The 13557-nt window shown below is 33.8% G+C and overlaps 1 protein-coding gene across 2 annotated transcripts; it reads left to right on the forward strand.

The window, feature by feature from the left end:
• Nucleotides 1-4591: 4591 nt before the first annotated feature.
• Nucleotides 4592-11639, forward strand: LOC100855073 (uncharacterized). Of its 2 annotated transcripts, none has more exons than XM_010666959.3 (3): nucleotides 4592-5108; nucleotides 9630-10256; nucleotides 10418-11639. In XM_010666959.3, the coding sequence occupies exons 1-3, from the start codon at nucleotides 4920-4922 to the stop codon at nucleotides 11471-11473; spliced, it is 1872 nt and encodes a 623-aa protein (XP_010665261.1). In that variant the 5' UTR covers nucleotides 4592-4919; the 3' UTR covers nucleotides 11474-11639. The 2 variants fall into 2 exon arrangements, with proteins under 2 accessions (XP_010665261.1, XP_010665262.1); XM_010666960.3 differs by having other exon boundaries at nucleotides 4598-5108; nucleotides 9639-10256.
• The last annotated feature ends 1918 nt before the right edge of the window (nucleotides 11640-13557 follow it).

Raw genomic sequence — 13557 nt, forward strand, 5'->3', positions numbered from 1 at the left:
CTCCAAAGAGTATTGACAAATGGTCTTGCCGACCTCTTAAAATTTCAATCAATCGACCTTCAAAATGCTCTAAACTCTGCTCCAGGACCATGTGGGATCTTGATTGTGCCGCTGCAACCTTAATTTGAATCGATGCTACGTGTGTGTAGGTGGTGGATATCGGTGGTCTCAGTAGACCACCTAGGCTCCTGGAATGGTTGATATTGGTGCTCCAATGGAGTAGGGCAGATTTGTGGTCTCATATGACCACCTAGATTTCAATGTTCAACTCTCCAGAAATTCAAGTAGATTAAAAAGGCAACCATTGGACAATGGCACTTAAAATTTGCTAATTCTGATGTTTCTTTCACAATTTGGTATTTTTGGACTCTAATTTATTTATTTTATAGAGAAATAGAATGTATTTTCTATTTTACAGACATGAACGGTAAGAAGAAAAAAAAAAAGTAAAAAGTATGTGGTGCTTTATTTCATTTAAAATGGGATTTACATTTTTATGAGCGAAACATGGAAAGTTAAGTTTGGCTACCTTTTGGTAAGGATGGAATCTTTGGGGCTCAAACCAATAGAGAAGAAGTCTTTTATCTCCCGAAAGTCACGGAGCACGGAGCACGGAGCACAGAGCACAGAGCACAGAGCACGGAGCACCGAAATTTATGTGGGTTTGAACTACTTTTCATTCATCAAATGTGATTTATTTTATTTTACTTTAATTTTTGGTTTATGAATAAAAAAAAGGGGTATTTAAATGTCATAACAAAAAAGTGAAAATAGAAATTGAAAATTTTTTCTGTGGATTATCTCAGACAAAGGTGGGGAAAGTTTGGAGAAAATATATTTTATCAATAATATATTTTTCTTTCTCTCAATTTTTCATTAAACAAAAGATTTTTTTATTTTTTTATTTTATTTTTATAAATTTTCTTTATTTGTTTATCCATTCATTCACTTTATTTACTACTACACATTACATTATCTATTGGTTTTTTAACCATCATTAGATTGAATATTACTACATGTACTAATTTTTTATTTAATGTTACTATGTAAATTGAAGATGTTGAAATTCTTCTTGAATAAATGAATTTTTATTCCTTCATTTGCTTACATAGAGGAATTTTGAAAAGGGGAGGACCCTCTTTATCCTTGCTGCCTATGGGCTTTTTCTTGTGTCATTTTGGCCCTTTATTGCAAGCTGTCAAAAGTGGTTAGAAATTTCTTTCCAACATCAGATAGGAAAGGAAGTTGGTTCTAGAGGCCATCTTTTTTGACTTATAGGTAGGGTGATTTTTTTGTATCTTCATAACCCCTCCACATCCCTAATCCCTTTATCTTTTAAGAGTTTAGGGCTTATTTCATTGCTATGGGTTACAGGCCCATAATGGCTTTGAGAGTGGTATTTAATTAGGTACTACTTTTTCTTCTTACCATTTCCCTTATAATCTTCTTTCCCTCTTTACAGTCTAATCTTGCCATTACAATTTAGCCCAGATGTCTACATGTAACACTTTTCATTAATGCACTCAAAGTGAGTTATTCTAAAAGGTCTGATTAAAGGATTGTCTTCGCAGGTTCATAGGCTTCTGCTGAATTATCCATAGTCACCTTTGGAGATACAGAAATAGTAAACTAAAAATTTTGGTGCTAAGTCTTCTCAAGTTGAGTCTGAGGAGTCAGATTGGGGTATAAAGTTCATCTAAGCACGCTGAAACTTGGTATGGAGACTTTTTACCTGATTGAGTGGCTGTTGAGAGAGCTCCATCAGATAGTTATTGGGAGATTTAGCTTAGGTTCAAGATGATGATTTGTCCAGATCTGACCTTCAAATAGCTTTTTTCTTATCATTAGTCTTCTTCACTATTTTTTTTTTATTCACACTTGATTGTTTTCCTCTTCACTTAGGTGTTAGTACTGATCTATTGGAGATGCCAAAGAGTTGGTGTTGAGGTGAATCCAAGTGTTATGGCCGAAATTGCTTAGGAAGTACATGATGTAGCTGTCAAGGGCTTAGTTGGTGATGATGCTACTCTTTTGAGATATGTACATGATGAGGTTAAGCCTTTAAAGAATCACAAGATTCTTCTTGTATTTGATGTGAGCTTGTCCGTGGGTAAGCCTAGGTCTTGATCTATCTTGAGAACTGTGATAGAGAGAAGTCCTTTGTGTTTGATACCACACCTTTGCGAAGGGTTTGATGTTTGTTGATTAGGATTCAATGCTTTTCTCTTCTCTCTTACTTGCAGGCGTTGGGAATTACTAATGATCTACTTACCATGTTTGAGGATCAGATTAGGGCTGGCTCCATGATTGGAGTAGCTTGTGAGTATCTCAAGCTGGTAGTTAAGGGAATTAAATGGTGATGCAAATCTTCCTACCTTACCTATGGGTGTATACCCTGTTTTTAGCCCATTGTGATGGGATTTGCTATAACTAGGCTGATGCAGCCTATTTTTAGACAATACTTGGAAATTTGAATTTGCATGGTGCTTTTTGCTTCATAAATATTTCATGTGGTAATTATGCATATTTAATGAAATTGGAAAAGCAATCGTGGGATGCTACAGGCTTTTGACCCTTTCCTTGGACTAGGGAGAGAGGCCATGCTATGACCCAGACCTCTTGTCAAGGTGACTAGTCTTTTGTCTTGGATTGTGCGCATGTCTTGGTTGCCTTGCAAGATGACCATAGCTTTGAGTTTATAGACCAAGGAAGCTCTACGTTTTGGGGTAAGCTTCCCATGAGAGTCATCATCTGGTTTTAGAGCTTAAGCATTAGTCTACATAAGACTTTTTCCTGAAGGTTGCATGTATAGTTTTTTCCATTCTCTAAATTGATGGACACAATGATTTTATTTTATTAAGAGTTTTGACAAGTGATACTCAAAATAGGTAGCTTGGAATACAATTGTTTAAGCATAGTACCTTTTTAGGTGGCTTGATTCCAAGGTTTGGGTGCTTTGTTGTCATCAGGTCCAAATTATCAACACGCCTTGATGTTACCAAGGATGAAAATATCAGTAATCACAGATATATTGATACTTTGATTTTATGGATATATCGAAAATATATTGATGGATATTTTAACACAAAATATTGGTGGGTCTAAAATTGATCAAAATTTATAAAAATGTTAAAAAAACACTCTTAGAAATTAAATTAGAAATATAATAAACATTTTAAAATTGTTTTGTTGAAAAAATTGATATAATTTATCATATTTATTAATAATATTGTATGTGCCAATAAAAAATATAAATTTGATAAGTGTACATTGATTATTAAATTACATAAAATATTATTCAATAATAATATTGTGATTGATTATAATATGTCTAATTTTAAGATATATTTAATATTAAAATTATAATACATTTAATTCAATTGTATTAAATGATATAAAATAAATTATGATAAATATATAATTTTTTAATATTTAATTAATATATTAATGATATTAAAAACACTACGAAGAAAATCATCATAATTTTACATTTTTGTTAATCGATTAAATGAAAATTTTTCATATAATTATAAAATAATTATAATTAATTTGTTCCTTAAAGTATTATTTTAATATTTTGTTTATATGATAACGTTTAATATATATATATACATATACATACACGGTGAACAATATCTATTTGGGGGTTTGAACTTTTGTTGGGGTTCGAATCCCCTCAACGGCAGTAGGAAAAAGAGCTCATTTTTGAGCTTTGACCCCGTTGACATCCAGGAACAATAGTCCTTTTCTCTATCTACTCTTCTTCCTTTCACCTTGATCATCAGAGAGCGTGACACTTGGGGTTTGGCACAATTCTAATACTTTTCAGTAAAATAATATATGTTGGTCACAATTATGATTTTGAAAATAAACAGTGAATATTAATATGAAGATGAATATTTAATCTTATTAAATTTTATTTCTTGAAAAAGCATTATATTTATAAAAAAGTTTAAATTCTGAAATAAAATTACTTAAATTCTTGTTAATTTTAACTTAGCTTGTTATTAAAATCACATTATATTAATTTATTTTTAAAAAATTTTGAATCCCCCAATGAAATTAGTAATTTTATTAAAATATTTGTATAACATTTTTGAATAAAAATATTAAATTATTATAATTTTTTAAATAAGATTTCATATTAAATATATTTTAGGTATAAGTTCTTTTTTTTTAAAAATCATTTTTCTACTATATTATTTAGATTATTGAGTTTATTGAAACTTTTATTTATATTTTCTCTTATTAAATTAAATTTTATTTAAAAATTGTTTAGCAAAAAATAGTTAAAAACTTATGTGTCATAAACCTTCACATATTTTGATTGTTTGCAGGTTCATCTTTTTATCATAACTACTTTTTTGGTGAAATTTGTTTGAAGTGCTAAAATTAAAATGATAAATATTATATATTTGAAGTTTTTCCCCCCTTTGGCCAAAATAACGTCGGAGGAGGTGTTTGGTAGCCGTTGGATGTACTTTATATGGCGGAGTACACGATCAAGATTCATTCCGAAAACATTGTGAGTGCATGGTGAAAAATATCCAAAATCAATATATGCATTTTCGTAAAATTGAAACACCATATCTGTTGTTCAGGCAACTTGATGGTTGGATGGTGTTAGGCTCAAAAGGCTGCCTTATTGTGGGCCTGCGCCACGGAGACTTTGGGGTTGGGAGATGCAGAACAACCAAGGAAAATGGACGCTGGTCCCACATGGAACGCGGTGGGAGCTAATACTAGTCTTGATCACAAACATTTGAGGGTCCTGGGTCTCCCGGAATCAGGCACTGATCGATCCTCTGGACTCATACCCATCAACTGCACCGGCATGTCTGGTATTTGTTTCTGAAAATTCTGTCAAACAGAAGAGAACTGTAGGTGAAAGCTTTTTTAGCCAGCCAAACTCAGATCTCATGGCCGGAGCTCCAGAGCATCGGAGTAGGTTTGATCAGGATATCACCCCCCGATCTGCAGGCAGGCATGGTTCCACCGGCTTCCGGCCAGATGTTTCGGGAGCCCAACAATTCCCTTTTCAGGAATATGGTACTTCAGTCAATTGCGAATCTGACAATACCTCCATAGACTGGCTCTACAAGTGCCTGGTAAGCTATTTGAATACTTTTATAGAGAGTGTGGTTTTTACTTTTTAGAAAACTACAAGCATAGACATTTTACCTAATCTTAATAAACAAGAAATATTTTGACAAGTAACCAATTCCTATGCGATCAGAAATAGCAAGAGAGGAAAGGGACTTATAATTGTACCTGGTTTTTGTGGTAGTTGTGTTGGGTTTTTGTTTTTTGAAGTCAAAATCTTTCATATGGTTCACTATTTGGTACTTGTTATTAAATGGTGGATGATATTACAACTGCTTTGGAACCTGAACATAATTTGCAATTGTTTATCAATACTCAATTTGTTTACTTTAATATGGCTATATTCCTGGAAAGTAAAACCGTCGTCTAGCTAAGAGATACCCTTTTTGTTAGTGGTGGAGCTAGGAATGTACTGGGCATAAATAGAACAATTATTTTAAGGGGGGCAAAAAAAAAAAAGGAGAGATAATGGTATATAATGCAGTGGAAAACATACTTTCCCTTTAAGGTCAAGGGTTCAAAACCCCTATTATGATTTTATTTTTTAGGGGGCACATGTGCCTCTCCTAGGCCTTAGCTAACTCCGCCAGTGCTTTTAGTGCTAGTTTAGCAGTAGTCTACCAATTCAGATAAATTAAACCCTAAGCTTCTTAGAAGGAAAAGGCAATATTTTAAAGTCGAAAACATAAGGTAGTGCTTTTAGTGCTAGTTTAGCAGTAGTTCTATCAATTCAGATGAATTAAACCCTGAGCTTCTTAGAAGGAAAAAGTAGGATTTTAAAGTCGAACATAAGGCAAAGCAGTATTTAAAAGTCAAAACATAATTTTTAAGAGTATTTGTATATAACCAAGGTTTTAAAATCCAATCTTTAGATTGATCTAAATCTAGAGATTAAATTTGAAAATGGAATTTAGATCTCCAAAACTTTGTTGATCAAACTTCATTATTTTTCTTATTAACACTTTAATGTTAGATTCATCCTCAAGATTTATATCAATTTTAATCCAATCAAAACAAGTTATCAAATTATCAAGCTATACATAAGCATCATTGGAACTAAGTTAAACATTAATTATATCTAAATAAAGGAGCACTGTATAAAGAATTTCATCATCTAAATAAGAAACAAAAAATAGAGAACTTAGTTAAAATTTTAACACATCTATACTCTTCCTCAAGTGAATTCTCCATCTTTTTTGTTATCTTCTCTAGATCAAACAAAATAAACCAATCATGGTGGAAAATAAGCTCTCAATCACTATATTTGGTTGTAGAGAAAATGACAGACAATTATTATAGCATTAAAGGGAGAAACTTTAAATTTAAAAGAAAATCAAATCTATTTCTAATGTAGAATCTCTACTTCAATTTCTACCTTTCCTCTACATGTATCTATTTGTTAGGATAGAGCCTTTAAGAGTATGACATGAGTAACAAATTTAGATTTATTATTTTATAATATGATCTCAATTAAGTTCCTTTTGTATCCATCTATTTCATGCATTATATCTTATGAGCGTTTTGGTCTGACATTTTTTGTATCGTACATGACTTACATGCATTAAGAGTTGCATGAAAGATCCAAGTAATGAATCCTTTGCAAGTAGATGATTTTTTCACAACCAATTTATGGATTTAGATAATCCATTTAAGGTTGTAGTGCACTACCTCCTAATTGGAGGGACGATTAGTCTTAGTCATCATATGGGTTTTCGATGATGAGTGAACTAGTATGTAAGGTTACACATTGGATAAGATCTACAATGAGTCATTGATTTGAGCACCTTGTGTCTTGTTGTAATTTACATAAGTTACTAGAGTGTAATTGATTCTCTGTGGTAGGATATTGAGTCAACTTTAGAATTGGATTTTGAGGGACCTAGTATTATCCTATGAATCTTAGTGGTCCCCTGTTAAGCTTATATTTCTTAATGACACGGTTTATGATGGTCATGAGTTCTTAGTTCATTTATGTGCATAAGGGTATTTTGGTAAATATGCAAGATTATATAGAATCTTATGAATGGTCTCGCTACATTAGACTACTTCATTATTTAGAACCTAATGTGACTAATTAATCAATTAAAACTTTTTTAGGTTGGATTAAGTGACCCAAGTTTAAGGTGAACTCAAGTCACTTAAGCCCATGCAAAGCTTATAAATATTTCCCTTTAAGGGTTAAGGCTTTACTTCTTCTATTGTCTTTTCTCTCATATGTTCCAAAGAGAGAGAAAACCCTAGCCTCCACCCTCTTGATAACTCCACCTTCTTTATGCCTAGATTTAAGGATGAGTCATCATGGTGGGAAATCAATGGGTTCATGAGATTTGTTGACTTCTACAATTTTAAAGATTTCTACACCAATAGAATTGATCTGGGAACATCCAAATCTAAGTAAGCACATCTAAAGCTTTAAATCTAGATCTTATAAAATTTTTATGGCTTGTTTTGCTTCCATTGCTAGGATCTAGAAGTCCTAAGAAAATTGCATACACCAAATTGATCTAGGGTCTGGGAACAAACTAATCCAGGATTCCTTACACCTATATCTAGAAGAATCCTAGCTATCCTATTTATATGCATCAAAATAGATATGTAGTAGCCCCTTAACTTGCCTTAACAACCATGGAATTAAGGTTATATGTGGCAAAAATAAGTTAAAAATCATGTACATGGCATTTATAGTTCAAAAAGTGCCTATAACACATTTTGATTTTAATATCGATTCCTATAGTAATAGGAATCAAAATTTTGTTTATACTAAGCATGAAAATGGCCATTGGTCTGTATTTCTATTAGTATTTTGATTTCTAAAGAACTAAAAGTGAAATTTTGGCTTATAGCAAAATCAATTTCGACTCCTAAGAAAAACCGCCTCTAGCATTGAGAATCAAAATGGAAATAGAAATATTCTTCTGAAATCAAAATGGAAATCGAAGTGCTCTTCTAAAATCTACTTTAAAATGAAATCAGAATTGAAATGTAATTCTCTTTAAACAAATGCCTCAATCATCCTAAAAATTGTTCAAATTCCCTTTATATGCGTTGTTCCATTCACTCCCATCAGCTTCCTATCAACTTTTCTCATTTATATCATGCTACCTTTCTCTCACACCTTCCTTGCTTTTGCATTGCTTTGTGTGATCTTTCCATCATCTATCTTGCCTTTATTTTTCTTATATCAACCTCATAAGTAGCTTTCCTTCAAAACTTTCCTAAAAAAGCTTTTATTTTCCTCTCTCTTGCTGTATTTTATCACTTAAATATGCAAAGAATCTCTAAATAGAACTTGACACATATCTAGGGGAAAAAGACTTTATTATCACTCAAAAGCATGATAAAAGTAATGCAATCCGGCCAGAAACTTTAGCATACTCAAGTTTAATACCTCAACTTTAGCATGCACAAGATATCTAGTTTACATCTTAATTATTTCAAACTCTCTTCATCTACCAATTCAATCAATTCTCAAAGTATCAATTTTCCTATCCATCAGCTGTGACTTTCAAACGAACACCACCCCTCAACCTACTCTAGGCTATACCCTTTAACAAGCGCCAAGGCTCTTTCATTAGCATGCATGCATCCTCCTAGAAATGGTTCCCTCTCTAGAAGAAATACTCATTGGCCTATATATATATACACACACACATATATGGCTTTGTACAATTAGAGTGATTTTCATGAAAAATAGTTTGTTGTGATTAATTAATAGTAGCAAATTTCTTCAGGTGTGCAGATGACAATGAGGTATTCAAATAAGGCATATCTTGAACAAAAGTACTCAAAGGTGATTCGACTGTCCACATAAAAAAAAAAATGTCAATAAAACTGTGCTCTGATATGTACTATATTAAGCTATCAATTTGACCTAAAAAGTTGAGTTGTTAGGTATCGAGATAATAATGAATATCATGCAAGCTTCAACTTGTGATAAAGTCCTAACACCCAGTCTCACAGCTTACCTTCTTTAGGCATGCACATAGGCTTAATTACAAGAAATAAGAATTAGGGAAATAGATATAATCTGTTAGATTTGAATTCATGGTCTCTCTTAAAATGAAGTACATCCCACTACCAATTCAAGAGACGAATTCAAGAAAGACAAAAAGGAAAATTTATGGACGGATAATAGTTTCCATGACAGTTTTTTCTGTTTTCTTTATCTTTCTTTATAATGAGAAAAACCTTATCTATCCTTGTTACATGAAGAAGTAGTAACAGACAGTTATGCAACCACTAGAAGAAGGTATGTTAACGAACTAACTGCAACTTCTTTGCCAAGTGTCAAAATCAGACAAGTGACAAGTGACTGAAATCTGAATCATGACGGTACATGAATGCAATCCTCTTGCACATCTTTTTACAAAAGCTTTATCAACCAATTCCAATAGAGAATGTAGCTTGAGGCTGAGGTTGGTTATCACTCAGTGCTATGATAAATGCGTTAGGAGTTTCTCTCTCTCTCTGTATAACTCAGAGTTCTGAAGGTAGTTTTACAGGAGGCTTATCTCTCTCTATCTTAGTTTCCACAGGATAATCCTGAAGTGGACAACTTTCAGGAGGGTTATCTCGCTCTATCTGACTTTGCAAATGATGGTCCTGAAATGGACCAAACCTGTAATGAAGATGGTTGTGAGATTAAAACATCTGTTAATGTAAATGAGGAGAAGCCTGAAGATAATGATCAGAAACCGCAAAGTGGGATGATGTTTTCATCTGTGATACAAGCTGAAGAATTTTACAAAGACTATGCCAAGAAAACTGGTTTTACAGTAAGAAAAGGGAAGATACACAAGCAACCAGATGGTACACTGAAATGGCGACGTTTGCTTTGTTCATGTGAAGGTTTCCGGGCCAAGAAGCAGTCCAACCAGGGAACAAAGTATCAGAGATTAGAGACAAGAACAGGTTGTGAAGCCCAGATGCAAGTCACACTTGAAAATGAACAATGGGTGATCACAAACCTTCAGCTTGAGCATAATCACAGCCTGAAAAATTCGAATGGAAGTTCAGATAAGAGTATTCAAGATGCACTAACTAGGCCTTCAGAAAAACTAGAAGGTGCTTTGGAAGCTGACAACGTTTGTCCCAAACACCAATTGAAACAACTGAAACCTCAACCTGTGGACTCCAGAAGGGCAAAAGGAGAGGTAAGGTACTCACAACCTCTTATGACATGCACAACTAGGTTTTTGATCAAGTTATATTTTTCCTTGGGCAGCTTTGCTTTAAATCATAATTTATTGTTGTTTAATTCTAAGCACAAGTTTTAACATATTTTCTTCTCTTTTTGGGACTTTGGTACATCCAGACTTTATTGGCTTCGGCTGAAGCTGAGGACAGAGACAAAACTCTCAGGGATGGTCCAAGGTTCATTGGAAACTCAAGTAGGCTTCTCAAGGAGAACCATAATGAACAACTTTTTGAGGAGGCAACTAAGTTGCAATCAATATTCCATCTGCACCCAAAAAACCAAGGCTACCTTCCACAACAAACACAAGAGGATTCAGTGAGCCGTTATTCGGAACAGATCATCAGTGAAGTAGAGACTCATTGTAATTATGTGCAAAATGCTTCTGACCGGCTCACCATGGAAGAGAGGTCACTGCCGGTTGCCAAAAGCGCTGATGGGGAGTCAACTATTTACTCAGCTCAAATGCCTACCACGAATGATGCGAGTCATTGGTCTAGGGGTAGCGCTGTTAGCATAGCATCATCAACTGTCCCAACTCCTACTCTTCCTATTACGACCATTACTAGCGCTGGCACACCTGCAGCTGGGAGCTCCAGCCCACATCTTCCTTGTCTCCAAGACAAGCGCTCAGGGGCTTCAAGGGATCAGGGAAAACAGTGCGCAAGTTTCGGGGGGGTCAACACCATTGTCCAAGTGGGATCTGGAGTATCTCATACAAGTGAGTCAATTTGGCAGCAAATACTGACCAAGTATGGAGACATAACGGCCAAAAGCACCGTGACATCGCCCGAGTTTGTAGCCTTCGTTAAGCAATCCATTCTGAAGATTGTGGAGCTGATGCATAATAACACTGCCCGTGGCCTGTCTGATGAAAACATCTCCACCATTGGTCGTATATTGGGCGATTTGGAGCGTGTGGAGGTTAAGGTTGATTGGTTAAGAACCCGATTTGTTGCAGTGGGACATTTAATTGACTATGCAAAGGCAAAGGACAACAGGGACATGATTCTTAGGCGCTTCAATGAAAAGAGAGCTCAAGTAGCGCAGCTACAGCTGCATCTAACGCAGCTACAGGGGAAGCTGGATGAAGCAGAGGCCAGTTTACAGGAGCTGCAACACCAAGTACCCGAGTGGCTTACGTTCGAAGATACACTTGGAAAAGGATTATTGTAGGAAGAGGAAGATTAGTTATCTTGATATTTTCATTTATTTGTTTGATTTTAAATATACGGATTAGATGAATGATTACATCATCTTTTAATTAAACATACTTAAGCTTTTCATGATTATTAATCATTTTAAAATTAATAATATTAAATCAGGACGTGTTTCCAAGTTACCCATCACCCCACCCATTGTTGGAAAATTAAACTTTATCTAGAAAGTTTCTAAATATTATAATTAGATTTAATCTCTAAAAGATAAGGAGAATCTTTTATTTTGAGCGGTTATTTTAGTTTCTATATTTGTATGGTCAAGTCCTAGAAGATTTCTATTTTTTTATTAGGGTTTATTACACTTTACCTCCCAACCTATATCATATTTTTCACATTGCTCCATTAAGTTTAAAATCAAGCAATGTACCCTTCATTCTTTATAATTACATGCAATGTACATTTTTTGAGTTACGATGTTACATTTTTGGATGAAAGGTGCAAGTGCTTTCCACGTGGCTTATGTAAGCAAGGGCAAAAGGGTATTTTTTTTTTTTACTTTAAAACCCCTCCAGCCCTTCTCTCCCCCGTCGTTCATTCCTCCCCACTCTCAAAGATTTTCATTTTTGAAGAAATGACAACCTAACAAGCTAAATGGTTTTGAATCTCAGGTTCTAAATAATGAAAATTAAGTTCCAAAATGATACTTTGTTTTCTTTCACCACATTTTCTTGGCAACCAAATAAGCTTGACCAAACACATTTGCAGTGTTTTTGAAAATAGATAGATTCATAAAAAAAACATAACTAAACCGTATATTCTCTTTCTTTGATCAATTCTAATACAACTTTAATCTAAAAGCTACTTTACCTAGCAGTTAAAGCATCAAATCGAAACACCATCATGATCCAAAACAACTAAATTCAAATCTTTAAATAAAAAATGATTGAAAAACAATATAAAAATCCAAAAAGAAAATCAAATCAAACTTCAAATGACAACCTTGCCAAATCCAATGAAAATGCTTGAGAAACAAAAATCCAAAAATGGAAACTTTTCTTAACCATTTCTAATCCTTTTTCTTATTTAAATTCCCATGATGAAAAAAAAAATGGGATTTAAAGAATCTGGAAAATACAGGATTTGGCAAGTTCAAAGCAATTGGCAGCCTTCTCATAGAAATCAATAGTATCTTCGTATTTAGAACCGAATAATCACCAGCCACTGATCTTCTTCTCCGCTTTCTTCTCAAACTCTTCTCCTCTTTGTATATTATCCACCATGGTTATTCACATCTAAGGGTTTATAGAGTTGCAGAGACGATGAAGAAGCTAAAGGGAATGACTATTGCCACTGTCATATCTAATACATCCAAGGAAAGTGGCCTTTTGCCATTTTTGATTTAGGCCCTAATTAATTAACCTGAGCCACTACCACTAGAAGTTGGGTTGAGAATGTGCACCAGTCCACAAAGTGTTTTCATTTTATAATATTTTTATTAGCAACTTTCATTGAAAATATTTTAGAATGAAATTGAAAATGACCCTTTTACCCTCACTTAAATAGGTCATGTGGAGAGCACATGCGCCTTCTGTTCAATACAGGTAACACCCTCACTCCAAAAATGTACATTACATATAATTATAAAGTATGAAGGGTACATTGCTCGATTTTAAACTCAAGGGGACAATGTAAAAAACACGGTATAGGTTGGGGGAGGTTAAGTGTAATAAACCCTTTTTATTATTAGGAGTTTCTATTTAGCTAAGTGTGAGTATTTATAAATAAGAGATTATGTAATATTTGAATAAAATAAAGAGTTGTGAAATACAATAAATTTTTAATTATCTCTAATTTTATCTTACTTTGTAATTGTTAGTGTTTCTCCATCAATCCTATTACTCCAACAAATTGGTATCAGAGCCATATGAAAATATGACAAGTGGAATATATCCCTTTCAAGTCCCCCCAACTCAACAAAGACAATTACAACAATTAGAATATTAGAATAAAAAAAATGTTTGGTTCACAAAACACATGGGAGGTTGTAGAGAAAGGTTACAAAGAGCCATGAGATAAAACATTGGAGAATCATTGGTTGTA

Source organism: Vitis vinifera, chromosome 18 (genome assembly GCF_030704535.1).
Source record: "Vitis vinifera cultivar Pinot Noir 40024 chromosome 18, ASM3070453v1".
Taxonomy (NCBI): domain Eukaryota; kingdom Viridiplantae; phylum Streptophyta; class Magnoliopsida; order Vitales; family Vitaceae; genus Vitis; species Vitis vinifera.

Bases quoted from the DNA above. Each gene is read 5' to 3' on its own strand.
- LOC100855073 (XM_010666959.3), top strand. From the start codon at position 4,920: ATGGCCGGAGCTCCAGAGCATCGGAGTAGGTTTGATCAGGATATCACC. The intron at 5,109-9,629 runs GTAAGCTATTTG...TCTCTATCTTAG, and splicing joins ACTGGCTCTACAAGTGCCTG to TTTCCACAGGATAATCCTGA. The intron at 10,257-10,417 runs GTAAGGTACTCA...TGGTACATCCAG, and splicing joins CCAGAAGGGCAAAAGGAGAG to ACTTTATTGGCTTCGGCTGA.